Here is a 20,514-nt window from a genome sequence, read left to right on the forward strand (position 1 = left end):
GTAGAATTAGTAAGCCTGAGGATGGGGAGCAGTTTAGAATATGGCAAAAGAGGACCAGAAGTTTGAATAAGAAGGGAAAAAGCAGAATACAAAAGTAAAGTGGATAAAGTACGAGATCTTCCATAAGTATGTAAAGAGAAAAAGATTGTTGAAGACCAATGCAGGTCCCCTTTAGTTCTGAAATTCTGGATAACTAACAATGGAGAACAAAGAAATGGGAGAGCAATTAAACAACTACTTTGATTCTGTATTCATAGAAGACACAAATTACTTCCCAGAAATGCTAGGGTCGCAAGGGTTATTGGGAAGGAGAAACTGAAGGAAATTCGTATTAGTGAAAAAAAAGTGCTGTGGAAATTAATGGGACCAGAAGTCGATACATCTCTTGGGCCTGGTAATTTAAGGATCACGGCCATGGAGATAGTGAATGCGTTAGTTGTCATCTTCCAAAGTTTTGTAGATTCTGGAACAATCCCAGTAGATTGGATGGTGGCAAATATAACCACACTATTTTAAAAAAGAGGGAGAAAACTGGGAATTACAGACTGGTGAGCCTGACATCAGTAGTAGGGAACATGATGGCAGTCAATTATAAAGGATGAATTCAGAAGGCACTTTGAAGATATTAACAGGTTTAAATAAGGTCATGATGGATTTATGAAAAGATAAACCATGTTTAACAAATCTAGTAAGTTTTGTTTGATGATTTAACTAATATAACGGATAACAGAGAATCAGCAGATGCAGAATATTTTGACTTTCAGAAAGGTTTTGATAAATTCCTACAAAAGAGTTATGTGCAAGATTAACACATATGGGACTGGGGTAATATATTGGTATGGATTGAGAATTGGTGAGCAGAAAGGAAAGGCAGAGTGTAAGGCAGTGACCAGTGGGTACCAAAGGGAGCAGGCACTTGGATCCCAGATATTCATAATATATAATAGAAACCTGGAGACAGAAAGTAAATGTAATATATCCACATTTGCTCCAAACACAAAACTAGGTGTGATTTTGAGTTGCATGGGAGGATGTAAAGAGATTAAAGGTAATTTAGACAAGTTGAGTGAGTGGGTAAATACATGGCAGATGCAGTATAATGTGAAGTTATCCATTTTAGTAGGAAAAAGAGAAACTCTAGGTACAACAACCAGTATTTATGTAGTGTTTACGGGAAATGTTAATGCAGAAATGGACCCATATGTTTTTGTACATCAGTCAATGAAAGCAAGCATGCAGGTGCAGCAAGCAGGTAGGAAGGCAAATGATATGTCAGCCTTCATTGCAAAGGAGCAAGGAAATCTTGCTGCTGCTGTAAGGGGCCTTTGTGACACCATACTTGGGAGTATTGTATGCTGTTTTAGTTTCCCAGACGACTTAGGACTAAGATGAGGAGAAATTTCCTCACAGAGAGTGTTGGCCCTATAGAATTCTCTACCACATAAGACAGTGGAGACCAATTAACTGAATATACTTCAGGAATAAATGGTTGGATTTCTGGATGCTAAATGCCTCAAGGGACATGGGGACAAAGTGGGAGAATGGGATTGAGACAGAAAATCAGTCATGATCATACCGAATGGCAGAGCAAGCTCAATGGGCCAAATGGCCTACTGTTGCTCCTATTTTCTATACTAATTTCCACGTTACATTTATGTATGTAGATTTTTCTGGGATCCTTTTCTGCTGCTAAAAATTATATACACAGACCCATCCACCCATAATCTCTCCTTCATACATTTGAACAACAAATTTTGTCTCTTGCTGATGAGCAGAATTTTATTTTTTCTAACCTCTCTCAATAGGTCACAACTTTGTTTTGCTAGTAGTAAAGAGCAGAAGATACTATTATTTCAATCTTGATGTAGAAATTCACAATTTCTAAAACTGTATTTACAACAACTTGTATTTACACAATGTTTTTGACATTATAAGGTACTTCATAGGAGTGTAATCAGGTAAAAAATTGACACTAAGCTGAAAGACGGTTGGATGACTAAAAGCTTGATCATGAAGATAAGCTTTGAGAATGATCATAAAGGATGTGAGAAAAGAGGTTTAGGGATCGTAATACCACAACTTTGGGCCTACACAGCTGATGGCGCGGTCGTCAATGGTATGGCAAACCAGACAGAAATGTATAACTGGCCAGAGATAGAGGACTGGAGATCTCAAGGAAGACTGTTAGACTGGAGATGATTGCAGAGATAGGAATGTGAAAGATCAAGAATTGATTTGAACTGTGTTACAATTTTAAAAGTGATATTGGGGGTTTTGAAACACCTAGTATGTGAGTAGGAGAAGGCCATTTGGCCCCCTGAGCTTGGTCCACTATTCAATGAGATCATGGTTGAATCTTGTTGTGTCCTCAACTTTATTTTCCTGCTCACCCTCAATGTGGGTGATGAGTGAACAGGATTTGGTGCAGGTTGGGATAAAGATAGGACAACTTGTGCTCAATTCAAATTTATGCAAGATGAAAGATTGAAGGCTGGCTAGGGGAGTGTTGGAATGGAAGTATCTAGAGTAACAAACCCTAGATTATTACAAATTTGTTACATATTGCAGAAAGGCAAGAGGTCCAGTTACTGGAAAAGTAGGAACAGAAAAATAAATTCTGCCATGCGAAAGTAATCATTTATTTCTTTCCATGAAGCAGATTTAGATACAAATTAGTGTGCAACAAATGGTTAACTATATACTTTAATAATAGCTCCTTAGATGCAGTCTAAGTAGGTATATCATAGTGAGATCACATATGAAACTGGAACCTGATGTCTTCTCTCATCATCCCTCATATCTAGTACTAGTTAATAAAAGGTTGTTGATGTTCATTGACAAGGGTTTGAACTAATTTGTCAACAAGCCAGGTATGGTGGCAAACAGTCAGCAAACACAACAAAAATTGAGGTAATGAGCAACGAGTGCCAGAAGTAAGCTCATCACAGTACAGTACAGCACAGTAGGCGAATGACAAGGTCAGTCCAGCAGACAACCATAGAAGAATGAGAAAACCCCAAGGAGATGCCAAGTCAAATTATAGTGTAGTGGCAAAATCACATGAAGGCCAACCCAGTCACTGTACCAGTCCAGCAGTTAACGTAAACAGGACTGTGGAAAGGCATGTATTTCGATGAGGGTGAGCAATGAATTCTACTCTATCATATCTAAGAACTTTCCAGAAGGCAGACGGCAACTTACAAACTAAACAAGGGGACAGTTGACATAGAGGATGCAGAAACAAAGTGTGCCAGGGCAGTTTCTGGAGACGTGTGTGGAAAAGGCACCAGTTTTTGCAAGCTCCCCATGACGGCGTGAAGAAGGTTCACAGGCTGAAAGAAAGCCTTATTTATGTAGTGGAGAGCCATGGTTGCAGTTACAGCAATTGTTTTTTGCTAAAGGATCTGCGAAGCCTCAAAGTTCAAGAGGCACCAGCCTCAAAGGCCAGCTTCAGGCAACATTAATGCAGAGAAATTGTTGAAACACTATACCTTACCTACATTCACCCATGTTCACTTCCAAGTAGGAGAGTCTGCATAGGTCTCAACCTTATCAGCAAGTTAGAAACAGTTATCGGACAGAATAAGCCATTCAATTTAAATCAACGATTTTCACAACTCTTCAGGGCTGTGGGAACTGAACACTACATACTGTATCGCAATGAAGTAGATATCAAACATCTATTTTCACACAACCAGGAAAATCGTATACCCACTTTATACAAGGATACAACTCGAGATTGAGGCCATGCTCCACAGGGGGGATATTTTGAAAGTCTCACAGCCAGCCACATGGTGATTTGCTCTAGTCCCAGTTCCAAAACTGAATGGATCCATTAGAATTTGTGTTGACTAAATTTGAACAGACAGTCTTCTTTCTTCTTAGTCAGTCCCTTGGGATCAAGAATGACATTCTTCCACTCTAGTATTGTGGGTCCTGAGTTCATTTAACATGCCCAATACTGTATGTGTAAAACCTGTCACAAGCAGATAAGTACTGTTGACTGAAGTGGTAGATGTGATCTTTGGGTTATTACATGCTTCTGCTGTTTGTGTTTGCTCTTCACCTGGGCCTGTTGGAGACGCTAGAAATGAAGGTGCTTCTTCTCCAGTTTGGGAAATCTTAGACTAAATTGTCCCATAAGTTGGTGAGGATACTGTGTTTTTCCAGGGAGGCTTTGAAGATATTCTTGAAGCATTTCTTCTGCCCTCCTGGTAATTGCTTGCTTGCCATAATGAAGTTCAGAGTATAAAGCTTGTTTTGGAAGTCTTCCGTCAGGCATATGCAGGATTTGATTTGCCCAATGCAGGTAACTGACAGTAACCACTGCCTCAGAGTTCGATACATTGACCTGAGAGAAGATACTAAAGCACTTATTCCATCAGTGGACTTGCAGAATTTTGTGTAGGCATTATTAGTGATAACTTTCAAGGTGTTTGGATAACTGCTGTACATTGATCATATCTGATGGATAATGGAGATCTGGTAACACTGCTGCCCTGCAGACCATGAGCTTGGTCTTGGGTTTAAGGTCTTGGACATCAAACATTCAGACAGCCAAAGGCTGCGCTGATACAGTGAAGGTGATGTTGAATTTCATTGTCGATATCAGTCCTTGCTCTAAGAAGGATCCAAAGTATGGAAATTGATCCACATTGTCCAGTGGCTCACTGTGGATCTTGATAATCACAGAACCGTTCATTGCAGTGGGAACAGATGGGGAGAAAGCCTTTAGACAAAGTAAGTACAATGATAATACATTCAATGGCATCGATAGCCAAGAGCTTAGCTAAAGTTTCAAATAGCAAAATCTTCACCAAACCAGAGGCAAACAACACGTTTTGGCAACTTACTTTGCAGGAGGAATTTACTGTTCACCCCATTATTATACCATCTTGACGTTATGTTTTGACAGCCTGCCTTTTGGAATCACAACACATCTGATATTGTCCAACAGATTATACTAAACATAGTAAAAACTTATGGGAGGCATAATCAATGAAACTATCACTTATGAATCCACTAAAGCACTGAATGCTGAGAGTATGGAGAAAATTACAGGATGCTGGGTTGACATTTGATGACAAGTGTGAATTCTCAAAGCCTACAGTAGAAGTTTTAGGTTACAGTGCACAGGAAGCAGGGCATCACAGCAGATCTGCAGAAGACAGGAAAGACCAGAAATTTCTGCCACCCAGGAAGATCATGGATTTGCATGGTTTATGGAGTTTATAGGAACAGTGCAGCAGATCACAAAATTCTTAAATAAATCAAAAAAACAGATGTTGGAGATCTGAAATGAACTAAAACAGAAACTGATGGAAAAACTCAGCAGATGTGGCAGCATCTGTGAAGAGAAAACAGAGTTAAACATTTTGAGCAGAGTGACCCTTCGTCAGAACACTCATCTGAAAATTCTTACCTCACTTTAGCTCAAGCAAGTGAACCTTTAAAACAACATCTGAAACAAGATCAGACATTGTTTTGAACTTAGTATTAATGGCATGTATTTGACTGAATCAAAGACATGCTGATTTTGTCTGAGGTCCTCACATACTATGACCCTAAACTTCCCACTAAAGAAGCTGTTGGTACATCACCTGTTGGTCTGAGAGCATTCTTATTCCAGATTCATTATGATTGAATCAGACAGCCAATCTAATATACTTCAAGAACTGATATAGAATTAAGATATGCTGTTTTTGCAAAAGAAACGCTAGCAGTCACTGAGCTGCATGAGAAATTCTCCGACCAACTGACCTACCGATTAAGATTGATACAGACTTAGTGAATGGATTGAACACAAAGGAGTTTGATGCTGTCCACAATTCAGAGATTGCAATTGTTGCTGATACAGTATGACACATTTATGGAATACATGGTACCGGAAATGCTAGACAACTGCTGATACCCAATGAAGAATACCCTTCAGGGAAGATCAGGGAAGCAGATGCAAAATTTATTTGAGAGATCAAGGCCTTCTTGGCCTTAACCACTCGCTATTTGCCAGCCACAGCAAAGAAGATGCAAGAATTTTGAGAGGGTTAATTACATGATGAAGAGTATTTGCAGATTCACTTGTTCTGGCTTGATGGCTGGCAAGATATGCCTACAGTAATCCTGTCACGTGGGTATTTCCAAATGTTAGGAAGGATGCAGAAATCTGCATCCTAACATTTGGAAATTTCACGCTGGTATTTGGTATTTCACGTTCTTTTGAAGACATAGCCAACTCTCAGCTTTGCTTTGCTTCCAAACAATCATGCCTTATGCCAATAATCATTCTATACTTGCTCAAGATGCAGTTACGCACTGCAAGACATCAGAAAAGAATGACATGCTTCCAGCTCATTAAAATAGTACTTTTGAATGACAGATATACTAAGCAGTGATTGCTCTATGAAAGGAATTAAATCTCTTCAGACAAATATTTTGACTTGTCCAACAAGTGGAAAAAGCAATAGGAAGGTTTCTGCATACAACAACAAATTACATTTACATCACAATTTTAATGTAATAAAATATCCAAGCTCGTTCACAAGACAGCTGTCAGATAAAGTTAGACAGAGGCATATAGCAAGCTATTTGGGGAGGCAATTAAATAATTACAGTAATTAGAAGCCGACTTAAAATGTTTAAGGAGCATCTTAAAAAGGTGAGAGATGCAGATGTTTAAGGAAAGTAATTCTAGATACAAGGGCCTCAACAGCATGATTGTCAATAGTGAGCATTTAAAATTGGGGAATGCGGTGACCTCGAAAGACTTGCAGAGCTGGAGGTGCTTAGAGGGATAGGGAGGGGTGAAGTCATGAGGGAATTGAAATTAAATTTCAAATATGAGGATTTTAAATTGAGATGATTGTGGACTGTGTTTCTGTGTGAGACTGCTTATAATTACATAACGTATGTGTACAAATTCTATTCAGTAGAATTGGTGTATGCTATCCTTTTCTTACTGGATCGTCACAAGTCAGAACCAATCTGCATGTCTGGAGTTACTATTAGAAGGATTCAAGTTAAATATTACGTTGGACAGTTCTCTTTATAGATGACAGAACTTGTAGGATGATTGTTGACTGTTCGGCTCAAGTATTATAAAGACATCCTAATTTCTGGGGGAGTCCAAGGTGCTCAATCCATTTTAGGAACTGAGGCAGCTTAAACTTGTCAGAACATTCTCATGTGATGGTAGTCCCAACCAGTTGTAGAAAGAATTCAGTAAATGGTTCGCGATTGTACAGATAAGATCCAGAAGAATTGCTATAAAGAGGTGAACCAATAAGATCGATTTCTATTTGGTTGTGCTGTTTTCACTCGCTTGATGGTTTTCCTAAAATGTCTACAGAGACCAGCTGACAAACAGCTAACATGCAGATAACTAACTTGAGCTAAATTTTCTTGGTTTTAATATATCCATGTTCTAAAAAGGACAGCACTGTTTTAGTATTCATTGTAAAGCTTAGTTGTTGTGTGCTGTAAAAAGAATGCAACCAAAGCGATTTGGATGAGAATGCATTTTACAAAAAGAAAAGTACCTTTTCATTTAACCTACCTTGGGCTTAGACTGAGAGCCTGTTTCAACACCACAACAAGGCATGACTTAAAGGAACAGAATTTGGGCCAATAGAATAGTAGTTGATCCTACATTAGCTGACCTACTATATTTAAAACATAACATTTTGATCTAACATATGATTTCCTCAGAAACAGAATTTTCTGTGCAGTTGTTTTTGAAGATGATTGAAATAAAACAAAAAGAAATTTACTTCTGTTGCAAAATTTGATATGAATACATAATATTCAATTTTAACATGAGTTATAGTAAGCTACTAACAAGTGTGCAGGGATGGGCACATCTTTTATAACTAAAGATTAGAACAAGTGGACAGATCTTTTAATTAAACGTAGAATTATTTTCTAAAGCATACATGTCATAAATCATATTTTTTAAACATCTTACCTATTATCCCATGAATTCATGCCAAGAATATTCAGCAGCATCCTGCAATAGTAAAACACAGACTGAGGCTCTTGTGGGCATGGCTCCTCCTGCTCCATTGCTTTCATATTCTGGTCATTGCCATGATTCTCTACAAATTCCTTCTCTTCTGTGTACTGTTTTAGAATTGCATTGATTACATCATTTTCCTGTTTCTCTGAAAAACAAACAGGAGCGGCAGCAGGGATATTAAGTTGCACACCAGCTCTCTGGAGACATTCTGGACTGGTGGAACCAAGGTACTGCAACATCTCATCCAAGGCATCTTCATCATCACGGATTACATCCCAAGATGGCACAATTTCCCCGCACCTTCTTTTTGTTTGAGGTACCAAATAGTCCCTTAAATCTACATCATCGGTTTCTGTTTCATTGGAGAGAGGTTCAGCCATCTGTTCTTCTCTGCAAAGATTGCTGACCTTGGAAGTAATTTGCTTTTGTTGACAGAAGTGAGGTGGTCCATATAGAATTGCAGAATCCCAGGAGTACTTACCAGATATATCACGTACCACAACTCTAACGTTTGAGGTAGCTGTTGAGAGTCCAGCCGACATCCCTCCTCCTGGGATATTGTCCTCAACAGGGATTTCCAGGTATGAAATAAGTGTTGAACTGTTCAGCACAAAAAACTGGAGATTAGGGTTTTCAAAAAGTTCAGGGGAAAGCTCAGTGCAGTCAGTAAAGGGATTGTCATGGTTTTCACTTATTAAGCTGGTCAGCATTGCTGGGCCACCACTCAATGGATAATGGCCAACGTGGTTTACCAAATGAATTATCACAGTCCGGGCAGCAATTGAGATCAAACCTTGCTGAATACGACTCCTCACTGTAAAATACATAAAGGGGAGATGTTGTAAGAAATTTCTGGGGTTCGATTGCAAATTCTAACTTCAGTTGAAAATGTAAAGTATTGTAAATCGTCAAATTTAGCTCAATTTGACCAACTTCAAAGAGACTTTCCATAGGATAACTGAAGTTAGAAGCGTGGTCGTAGAGCAATCTTACTGGATTACTTTTGACTAATATTGACAAAATTCAGATCACCATGGTTGCACATATTTAATCAATCTAAATTTATATACATGAACACTATTCACTTTTTTCCAAGAAATATTTAACTTCTGGTCTACATGGAAGTTAGAAGATTTTGTTTTCTACACACCCAGGTTCCAATGCAGCAGACAAAAGGCTACGTTGAAAAACTAACAAGCAAACAGCGTTCAGACCTCTATGAAAAACAAAACTGTACAAAGTACAGAAAGATATACTGTACTTCAAATCTGATTCATTACATACTAGCAGTTAGCTGTACCGACGGAGCTTTGTACCTAAGATGGCGCCATAAGCGGTGACTTATAGACTTTTCACTGTATTCATTTGAGTACATGTAACAATGAAGCTAATTCTATTTTATTCTAAGTAGCAATGCCAATATTGGGTGATCGGTGAAAAATATTTAATTCGCCTAGCGCTCAAAAACCTAATTTCACTGACATGAAATGACTTTTAAAAAAGGAATAATTTTAGCTGCTTCCAAACCTCATCAGTGAACTAATTCCTGGCTTAGTGCCTCCACATTAAAATAGGGCAAACAGAATACGACAAATCCCTGCTTTTGAAGCTTTAGCTATTCTTACTTCTCTGCAACACAAACTGCTTATAACGTATAGTTATCCTAGTGGCTGTTCTATGATGTATTTTTTCATCCACCGTTCTGAAGTGGTAGGCTTAAATGGACGACTTACCAACCCACATACGGTAAAAATTTGAATCTAAGATCATCTGAAACCAACTCCGCTGGCCTGGCCACATGATTAAGACGCCTGACATCTGACGGCAAGAGCAAATCACCTTTACCCAGCTTAAGAAAGATACTTAAATGACAGGTAGGTAAAGGAAGTATTGCAAAGGCTCCCTGAAGGCTTTAATCAAGAAATGCATCCTAGATGTCAACACGTGACAGACCTTCAGAAGAGACTGACTTGGAGGAACCTCTTGTATGAAGGGACACAGTTCTTTGAGAAGACCTGTCAGCAAGAGGAAGTACGGAAAAGGAACCTGAGTAAGGAATACCAGCAAATGATGCTAAGGATCAATTCCCCTTCTGGAAACACCTGCCAAATGTGTGGTCAGAGATGTGGCTCTGGGCTCAGGGCTCATCAGCCATGCAAGGACTCAGAGAACGCATGACCACTGAAACAAAATTTTCTAAGGGGACAACATACTCGTTAGTGAGTGACTACCGATATCACTGATGACAAGGCTGTGTAACAATTTAGTGACTAAGGCACAGACTAGATCAACATTTAAGAACAGGCTGGATAGATGCTTGAAGGAAGAGGGGACAATAATTAGAAATGGGAACATAGTGGGCATATAAATTTGGAGAATAAACAACACCACAAAACAGTTTGGTGAACGATTTGTTTCAGTATTGTATTATCTTTGTAATTCTACAGCATCAGTTTTTGGATTTGCAAGCGATAGATCAGCTGACGACTCGGTCCAAAAGATCATCGTATTTCCACTACCCATCGAATGGGAAATCTTGATCAATCTTTAACAGGTCTGATATTCTGCACAGATTTTGTACAAATATGCAACAGATACTAGGAGCCACTAAAAGTTAAACAACTCTATCACATTTGACAAACAGAAAATAGTTTAAAACTTCATGCAACAGGAAAAATGATGCATTTGTGAAGATTGCCTGGATACAACTGTATAATTGCATAGGAAGCAAGATATGTCTGAAGATATTCATCAAGAGGAAGTCTGGTCTCAAAGTAGAAATGGCAGATACCAAAGTTGTTCTTTGCTTTTTACTCAAAGTAAATAACAAAAAGCAGTTAACTTTATCAAATAAAGCTTTTGCCAAATCTCTCAGTTGACTGACTGGTTCAATTTTTACAGAACAAAACAAAATTCTAAAATAAAAATCAAATATATTCAAATACATACTGGCTGCCAATAAGGAATCACTGGATAATGTTAAATTTTAGACTTTCCTTCAGATACGCAAATAAATAATTACAAGAGAATCACAGTACTTATATTCAAACCCTATTTTAATCCTGCTCAGACCATTAGGGCTAAAACCCCTTGCTACATTGAGTGTGCGAAAAATTATGGAAGAAGTTAAAGATGTAATGGCATTGCACTGAGTAAAGGAGACTACAAAGACGTGGGGGAGGAGCTAGCCAGAGATGATTGGAAAGGGAGCCTAGCAGGGAAGATGGTGGAGTAGCAATGGCAGGAGTTTCTGGGAGCAATTTGAGAAGCACAGGAAAAATTAATTTCAAGGAAGAAGAAACATACTACGGGAATGATGACGCAACCATGGTTGAAAAGGGAAGTTGGGTCAAGCACAAAAACAAAAAAAAAGCAAAAAGGGTGCAGTGAAGATTACTGGGAAGCCTTTTAAAAACCAGCAGAGAGTAATTAATAAAGCAATAAGGTGGGAGAAGATGAAATGAGAATGCAAGCTATCTAGTAATGTAAAAGATTGCAAGCATTTTTTCTTAAGATATCTAAAAGGTAAGATAGAGGTAAGAGAGGACATTGGACTACTGGAAAGAGAGGCTGGAGAAGAAGTAACGGGGAACAAAGAAAGAAAGAAAAAAGGAACTGAATGGGTAATTTGCATTAGTTTTCTCAGTGGAACAAACCAATAGCAAATCAGGACTTCAGGAGAGTCAGTGGACAGCAGTGAGTGTAGTGACCATCACTATGGAGAGGGTGCTAGGGAAGTTGAAAGGTCTGAAGGTGGATAAATCACCCGGACCAGTGGATTACACCCCAGGGCTCTGAAGGAAATAGGTGAGGAGATAGCAGAGGCATTGGTGATGATCTTTCAGGAATCACTGGGGTTAGGGAGGGTCCTAGAGGACTAGAAAATGGCTAATGTTCCCTGAAGAAGGGAAGAGGCAGAAGACAGGAAACTATAGGCTTGTTAGCCTGACCTCAGTCATTGATAAGATTTTAGAATCCATTCTTAAAGATTAGATTGCACAATACTTGGAAGTGCATGATAAAATAAGGCTGATTCAGCATGACTTCATCAAGGGGAAGTTATACCTGACCAATCGGTCAGAATTCTTTGAAGAGGTAATGGGTGAGTGAGATAAAGGAGAGTTACTGGACATGATCTATTTGGAATTCCAGAAGGCCTCTGACAAGGTGCCACACAGGAGGCTGCTAAATACATTGCATCTTGCTAAAGGAACTGAGGGCATTGTCGCGAAGTTATCAGATGACACAAAAGTAGGTGGAGGGACAGGTCACGATGAGGAAGTGGAGAGGCTGCAGAAGGACTTGGACAGGCTAGGACAGTGTGCAAGGGAGTGGCAGATGGAATACAGTATGGGAAAGTGTCAGGTTATGCCATTTGTTAGGAACAATAGAGGGGTAGACAATTTTCTAAATGAGCAAAGGCTTCAGAAATCTGAAGCACAAAGGGACTTGTGAGTCCTGGTTCAGGATTTTCTTAAGGTTAGCATGCAGGTTCAGTTGGCAGTTACGAAGGCAAATGCAATGTTAGCCTTCATTTCAATAGGGCCAGAATACAAGAGCTGAGATGTACTGCTAAGGCTGTATAAGCCTCTGGTCAGACCATATTTGAAATATATAAGGAGGGAATCCAAAGGAGATTTTCAAGAATGATTTGGGATATGAAGGCCTTGTCATATGAGGAGTGGTTAAGGACTCTGGGTCCGTACTCAGTGGAATTTAGAATGAGGAGTATCTGATTGAAACTGAGAAGCCTGGATACAGTGAATGTGGAGAAGATGTTTCCACTAGGGTGGCCCTTCGGAACTGTGGTGAGGAGGAATTTCTTCAGCCACAGGGAGAAACATCCAGGCATAATTTAATGGAGGAGCAAACTCGATCAGCCAGACAGGTTAAGTGAAGGGCAAAAAATTTGGCATATAGAATATTGTGCGGGCAAATGTGAGTTTATGCACTTTGGCAGGATAAATAGAGCACCTGAATATTATTTAAATAGGAAAGATTCAGAAAGCTGCAGCATAAGGTCCTTATGCATGAATCTCAAAAAGTTAGCATACTGGCTGCCTTGTTAGTGCGTAATGGAGAAAACAAATAGATGGGCTTTATTTCAAACAGAACGGAGTATAGAAATAGGGTGGCCTTGCTAAAACTGTACAAGGTACTAGTCAGACCACACCTAGAAAACTATTAACCATTTAGTGCCCTTAATTAAGGAAAAATATATATTGGCTTTGAAAGAAGTCTAACGAAGGTTCGCCATATTGATTCCGGAATGGAGGAATTTTCTTCTGAAGGTTGGAACTGAAAATGTGAGAAGACTTGATTCAAACAGAAAAGATTCTTAGGCGGCATTTCAGGATAGGTGTGGAGAGATTATTTCCCTTTGGGGAAGTCTAGGAGTAGAGAGCATGGGCTTAGCCATTTAAAACAAAGATTAGGAGGAATTTTTTTCTCTCAGAGAGTGGTCAACCTATGGAAAGCTGACATAGGCAGATTTTGAATCAGTAAGGGAATCAAGGGTTATGGAGATAAGGCAAGTGGAGTTGAGAATGATCTGATCAGCAATTATCTCATTGAGTTGTGGAGCAGACTCAATGCACCAAATGGCCTACTCTGCTCCTACATCTTATTATGTCATGGAAATGTGTAGGATGCGGAGTGAAATTCATGGGTGTAATCTTCCAAGCCTGTCCAGGACAGTCAGAGAGGCGGGAGGAGGAAGCCAGTGTAAGGGATGCAGACTGTGCGGATACTGCATAGTTGCATATTTCAAGCTTCCGAAACTCAAAATAATTTAAAAGTATTTTCCACATATTTCTGGAAGAATGAACCATGTGAATATATTCTTCAAGCACAACAAGTTTTGATGCAATTTTGGCACATCAGATTGAATGAATCACATGGCAAAGCCTATAGGCAATTCACAAAACTGAAATATGTTTGGAGTATGAAAATAATCTTATACTGATATTTTGCTACATTTATAAAATTCTCAACAGATTACCTCAAAGATAAGAATACCAATTGGTATTACAGAAGTCTTTTCAAAGTATATTTTGAAAGTAAATACAGATAATCATCTGCAGGCTTATAAATCAGGACATTGCTGAATTCAATGTGGAGCTTATTAGGGACAGCTACGTTTGGAGCAACTTGCTACTTCACCAATGGTTCAAATCTGCTTGAAAAGAATGAAACATGCTTTGGACAATGCAGTGACGATTAGTATCCTTTTTCTAATAAAAAGCATCGCATAGATACTATAAACAAGAAAAATCATCTGCTGTTAGCACACAGAAAACTGCTCAGCATTTATCTAACTCTCTCACTACTTTGGTGCCCTTAAGGAAAGCCAAGATGAATAGTGAATAGCACTACATAAATCCCATCATACAGATATTGAACTCATCTGTTTCAATATTTTGTTTGCTTCTAGACATCAGGGTCATTTCTTCAAAAAAGTCCTGTTATGTAGATATGAAAAGCATAAATACAGATGGATTCAAAATTATACTGGTGCCAATAAAGTTCTAATTCTAATACTACAACAATACACAAGCCAAAACAATAGAAAGTTAAATTGAACATTAAAACATTAAGATGCAATATAATCTGATTATTTGATAAAAGTTATTATATAAATTTATACTGTTGATTATTTAGAGATTCCTGACCAACATTTTTCTCAGGAACATTTTCGACACATTTCAAGAAAAATGTTACTGTATTTAACTGTATTGTTAGATGCAATGTAATGAAAAAATAAAAATGTACAAATTGCCTACAGCTGCAGGGTTACATTTCTAACGCATTTATATATTCAGTAGCAAATAAAGTTTTCAAGGGAGTAAAATCAACAATAATTGCAAATGTTGGGTTAAAAAGTAAAATTTTCACAATAGGAATTTTGGGTGATATATAAACATCTGTGCAGGCTAGTAATCTGAAACAAAAACAAAAATTGCTGAAGAAACACAGCAGGTCTGTGAAGAGAAAGCACAGATAACATTCCAGGTACAGTGACCCTTCTTCAGAAATGATGGAATGTTGGGCAGTTTATTTATCATGAATGGTGCATGAAAATATAAAACAAGTTGAAACAGGTTTTAAAAGGACAAAGATACTCTTTCACTTTTTTTCTTAGAAGCAGAATGAAATCTGTGCTGATGCACCTAAACAAGGAAGTAGATCTCTGGAAATAAATTATATCAAAGGGAACAACTACCAGGAAATTACTTATACTTCAAACAAACCTTCCGGTCGCGAACCATTTCAACTTCCCCTCCCACTCCCTGGGTGACATGTCCATCCTGGGCCTCCTCCAGTGTCACAGTGATTTACCTTAACTCTCTACACCTGTCTTATTCCTTATTCCCTTGTGTAGGAAAAGTTCATTGATCTTGATTTAAAATGAATTAAGCTAGCATTGACTGCTTTTTGTAGGAATGTCTCACACTTTGACCACAGACATTAAGTAACAAGATGTCACTTGGTATAACATTCACCCATTTATTGAAATCTCACATCTTAAAGGGCAACCTAAACAGGTTATATATTTAACCTTAGTTCATGATAGAAGAATTTACTTACATATACAAATCGGAGTCTCTAAATTGCCAATGACACGGCTATATTTAGGGAGGATATTCCCTGAAATATGTCCAGGGAAGTTATTTGAGTGGAACTGAGAAATAAGAAAGGCACGATCACCTTCTTGGGATTGTACTATAGACCCCCAAATAATCAGCGGGAAATTGAGAAACAAATTTGTAAGGAGATCTCAGTTATCTATAATAATAATAGGGTGCTTATGGTAGGGGATTTTAACTTTCCAAACATAGACTGGAACTGCCATTGTGTTAAGGGCTTGGATGAAGAGGAATTCGTTAAGTGTGTACAAGAAAATTTTCTGATTCAGTATGTGGATGTACCTGCTAGAGAAGGTGCAAAACTTGACCTACTCTGGGGAAATATGGCAGGGCAGGTGACTGAAGTGTCATTGGGGGAGCATTTTGGGGCTAGTGACAATAATTCTATTAGTTTTAAAAGTCATGGAAAAAGATAGACCAGATCTAAAAGTTAAAGCTCTAAATTGGAGGAAGGCCAATTTTGACGGTATTAGGCAAGAGCATTCAAAAGTTGACTGGGGGGCTGGAAAATGGAAAGCATTCAAAAAATGACATAACAAGAGTCCAGAGACAGTATGTTCCTGTTAGGGTGAAGGGCAAGGCTGGTAGGTGTAGGGAATGCTGGATGACTGAGGTTTTGGTCAAGAATAAGAAGGAAGCATATGTCAGGTTTAGACAGCAGAAATCAATTGATTCCCGAGAAGAGTATAAAGGCATAGGAGTATACTTAAGAGGGAAAACAGAAGGACAAAAAGGAGACATGAGATAGCTTTGGCAAATAGGGTTAAGGAGAATCTAAAGGGATTCTACAAATATATTAAAGACAAAACGACAACTAGAGAGAGAACAGGGCCCCTCAAAGATCAGCAAGGCCACCTATGTGTGGAACCGCAGGAGATGGGGGAAGATACTAAACAGTATTTTGCATCAGTGTTTACTGTGGAGAAGGATATGGAAGATAGAGAATGTAGGGAAATAAACAGCAATATCTTGAAAAATGCCCATATTTCAGAGGAGGTAGTGCTGAACGCCTTAAAACACATAAAGGTGGATAAATCTCCAGTACCTGAACATGTGTACCCTAGAACTCTGTGGGAAGCTAGGGAAGTGATTGCTAAGCGCCTTGCTGAGATATTTGTATCATTGATAGCCGCAGGTGAGATGCTGGAAGACTGGAGGTTGGCTAGTGTGGTGCCACTACTTAAGAAAGGTGATAAGGAAAGACCAGGATACGATAGACCGGTGAGCAAGTTGTTGGAGGGAATTCTGAGGGACAGGATTTACATGTATTTGGAAAGGCAAGGTCTGAATAGGGATACTTAACATGGCTTTGTGTGTGGGAAATCGTGTCTCACAAACTTGGTTGAGTTTTTTGGAGAAGTAACAAAGAGGATTGGTGAGGACAGATGGTGGATGTGATCTATATGGACTTCAGTAAGGCGCTCGACAAGGTTCCTCATGGTAGACAGTTTTGCAAGATTCAAACACATGGAATACAGGGAGAACTAGCTATTTGGATACAGAACTGGCTCAAAGGTAGCAGACAGAGGGTGGTAGTGGAGGGTCACTTTTCAGACTGGAGGCCAGTGACCAGCGGTGTGACTCAAGGGTTAGTGCTGGGTCCACAGCTTTTCGACATTTATATAAATTATTTGGATGTGAACATAGGAGGTATGGTTAGTAAGTTTGCATATGACACCAAAATTGGAGGTGTAGTGGCCAGCGAAGAAGGTTACCTCAGAGTACAATGGGATCTTGATCAGATGGACCAATGGGCCAAGGAGTGGCAGATGGAGTTTAATTTAGATCAATGTGAGGTGCTGCATTTTGGAAAGGCAAATCAGGGCAGGACTTATACACTTAATGGTAAGGTCCCCGGGAGTGTTGCTGAACAAAGAGATCTTGCAGTTAGCCAGGAGGCTGCTGAGAGACAGAGGTACCAGCTGCCACAGGCTGCAGAGGGAGAGGAGTACCAGCCGTCGATATGCTGGAAATGCTCAGTGTAAAACTGCTGACAAACGCAGGAAGAAAAACAGCTTGTGAACTGAGAACGACCCGAGTCCAGGTGCTGACCTGAGCCAATTGGAACCACTTGCAAAAAGTAAGAAAGATGAGGTAATACAAAAGCCTTATTTGGACAAGGAGCAATAAGGTAATGCTACCTAAGCCTGTGGGCCAGGGCCAATAACGTCCAGGCATGCGATAAGTGAATTAGCCTGAGCCAACGGGAAAGAGACAACATGGCTCAAGAGAGATAAGAGAAAGGATAAGAAGGCAGCTCTTGAGCATGCAGCCAGCGAAAACTCCGGAGACTAACCATTGCAGAAGCAGACCCTACATCAAGGAGGTGGTGACGACATCGAATGCAGTGCCTCGTTAACAGCTGTAGCTATCCTGATCAGGTGTTAGCTTTTATATTCTGTGACTACTTGCGAAGTGTCAGAGGACTCTAGTGGGTGCATAAACAGGTTCTAGTTCAGCTTGTGGGAAAATATATATGGTCTAGTTTGTAACAAAACATACAAGCAACACGTATCTTGTTTAACACATTAATAAAGTAATTTGTGAGGTTACGAGAATCGACTCTTTTCCTCTCTGTATAATCTGATAACTGGAGCCGGTGTTCTCCGGGCTCCATCAATAGTTCCTTGAAAGTGAAGTCACAGGTAGATAGGATAGTGAAGAAGACATTTGGTACGCTTGCCTTTATTGGTCAGTGCACTGACCATAGGAGTTGGGAAGTCATATTGCAGCTGTATAGGACATTGGTTAGATAACTATTGGAATACTGTGTGCAATTCTGGTCTCCCTGCTACAGGAAGGATGTTGTGAAACTTGAAAGGATTCAGAAAAGATTTACAAGGATGTTGCCAGGGTTGAAGGGTTTGAGCCAAAGGGAGAGGCTGAATAGGCTGGGGCTGTTTTCCCTGCAGCGTTGGAGGCTGAGGGGTGACTTATACAGGTTTATAAAATCATGAGTGGCATGGATAGGGTGAACAGACAAGGTCTTTTCCCTGGGTATGGAAGTCCAAAACTACAGGACATTGGTTTAAGATGAGAACAGAAAGATTTAAAAGGGGCCTAAGGGGCAACTTTTTCATGCAGAGGGTGGTGCGTATGTGGGATGAGTTGCCAGGGGAAGAGGTGGAGGCTGATAGAATTACAACATTTAAACGACATCTGGATGGGTAAATGAACAGGAAGGGTTTAGAGGGATATGGGCCAAATGCTGGCAAAAGGGGCTAGAATTATTTAGGATATCTGGTTGGCAAGGACGAGTTGGACCAAAGTTTGTTTCCTTGCTGTATATCTCTATGACTCTAACTTCAATAGAAGACTATTGGGCTTTCAGGAATGTCATTCATCTTGATTGACCTGCTGTCAGCTCTAAAACTGCAAGTAAGAAAACAAAATCATAGCATAAGATGAAATTAGAAAAAGTTGAGAATGAATAATTTTATTAACTGGGAAATAAAAATCAGAAAGGAATAAAATTGAAAAACAAAGAATGGGGGCAAGAAAAGGTCAAGATAAACCCAGGGAATCAGCAACATCAGTTATTCCGTTCAGAGACTACATTGGAATGGAATAACTATCGTGCTGGTGCTTGCTTGAGTTTTTCTTTTCATTTTTCACTCCACAGACGTCCTGCTGCTAATTGTTAATTTCTTTACTTTAGAGGGTACTTACTCCACAACCCATGGGGAAAAAGATCAGGTAGTATTAATATAACTGGAGGTCTTAATCAGTATCTTGCACAGCTATCAGGCAAGAATTATTTTGCAGATGTCAAATGATCACAAATCAACTGTTTACATGCTTGTGGCAGTGACTTCTCATCTCTTTCTCAATCCATGAATGTTGTACTTGTAACTTCTTTCTTATCTTGTGAATTTTGTACTTGCATCATCCACCCTAAACTCTGAAATTCCTTTTCACTTGTATCAATCTTGATATCCTGTCATTTGTAATATTAAACAGCACTTCTCCCACAGTCAATGGGAATGTGTTCACAGCTTAAGCTTTTTTTTGTAACAATCCTCCACAGCCTTGGAGTCACCCTGGTTATTCTTTTGACTGCTTTCTAAAAACCTAACATCCTTACTGAGAAATCGGATGACAAAACCTGAACATATTGTTCAAGTTGTTCCACCATGGATTTGCATCTGTCTTTAACCAAGGAGGAAGATTCCACCCAGGTTCTGGTGAAAGAGGAGGAAATGCAGTTGCTAGAAGCATTTAACATTGCTCAAGAGATGGTATTGATTTGACTGTCTGTGCTTAATTTGACAAGGCACCAGGACCAGACTAAAACGGTTGCTACAGATCACATGATTTCTAAGTTGGCAACTGTACCAGACACTTAGAGAAGGATAAACGATGATATTTGTAAATTTCATGCCTGTAATTGCCTAGTCACTTCTTCCATCTTTTTGACTAGACAATTCAAAACATGAGCAGATGACAGAAGGACACTCATTAAATTGTTACACTGGTGAAGGTGCCAACAGCCCCAAATGTATGCCAAGATGAATAATGGATCCTTGACCAGAGAGATCGAAACTAGGTGTCAATTTGGAACTGACTTCTTAATGGCCCAGTCATGGCCAAAATTCATCTGATCTGTGCAGAGTTCTTAATTGCACATTTCTGATGCTTGCTGTCAAAGAATCTAAACTCCTGGTAACAGCATAACCAAACACCAGACTAACAATAAACCTAATTTTGCCTTGGACCACAGACGTGCAAGTTAGCTGGATTGGTATGCTAAATTGCCCATATTGTCCAGGAATGGGCAGGCTAGGTGGATTAGCCACGGGAAATGCAGGGTTACAGGGATAGGGTGGCAGAGGGGAAGATGCATGTCTGGGTGGGATG

At 39.3% G+C, this 20,514-nt stretch overlaps 1 protein-coding gene across 6 annotated transcripts in view; it reads right to left on the reverse strand.

The window, feature by feature from the left end:
* Positions 1 to 20,514, reverse strand: part of LOC109913164 (ral GTPase-activating protein subunit alpha-1-like) — a 139,815-nt gene that overhangs the window by 84,426 nt on the left and 34,875 nt on the right. For all 6 annotated transcript variants that reach the window (XR_007262581.1, XR_007262582.1, XR_007262580.1 and 3 more), the window contains exon 13: positions 7,961 to 8,825. Coding sequence is in view for 3 of the 6 variants with exons in the window: in XM_048599704.1 (XP_048455661.1) it covers positions 7,961 to 8,825 (865 nt within the window). In the remaining 3 variants the exon portion in view is untranslated. The remainder of the gene's footprint in view (positions 1 to 7,960; positions 8,826 to 20,514) is intronic.

The sequence above is a fragment of the Rhincodon typus genome, chromosome 8 (genome assembly GCF_021869965.1).
Source record: "Rhincodon typus isolate 14 chromosome 8, sRhiTyp1.1, whole genome shotgun sequence".
NCBI lineage: Eukaryota > Metazoa > Chordata > Chondrichthyes > Orectolobiformes > Rhincodontidae > Rhincodon > Rhincodon typus.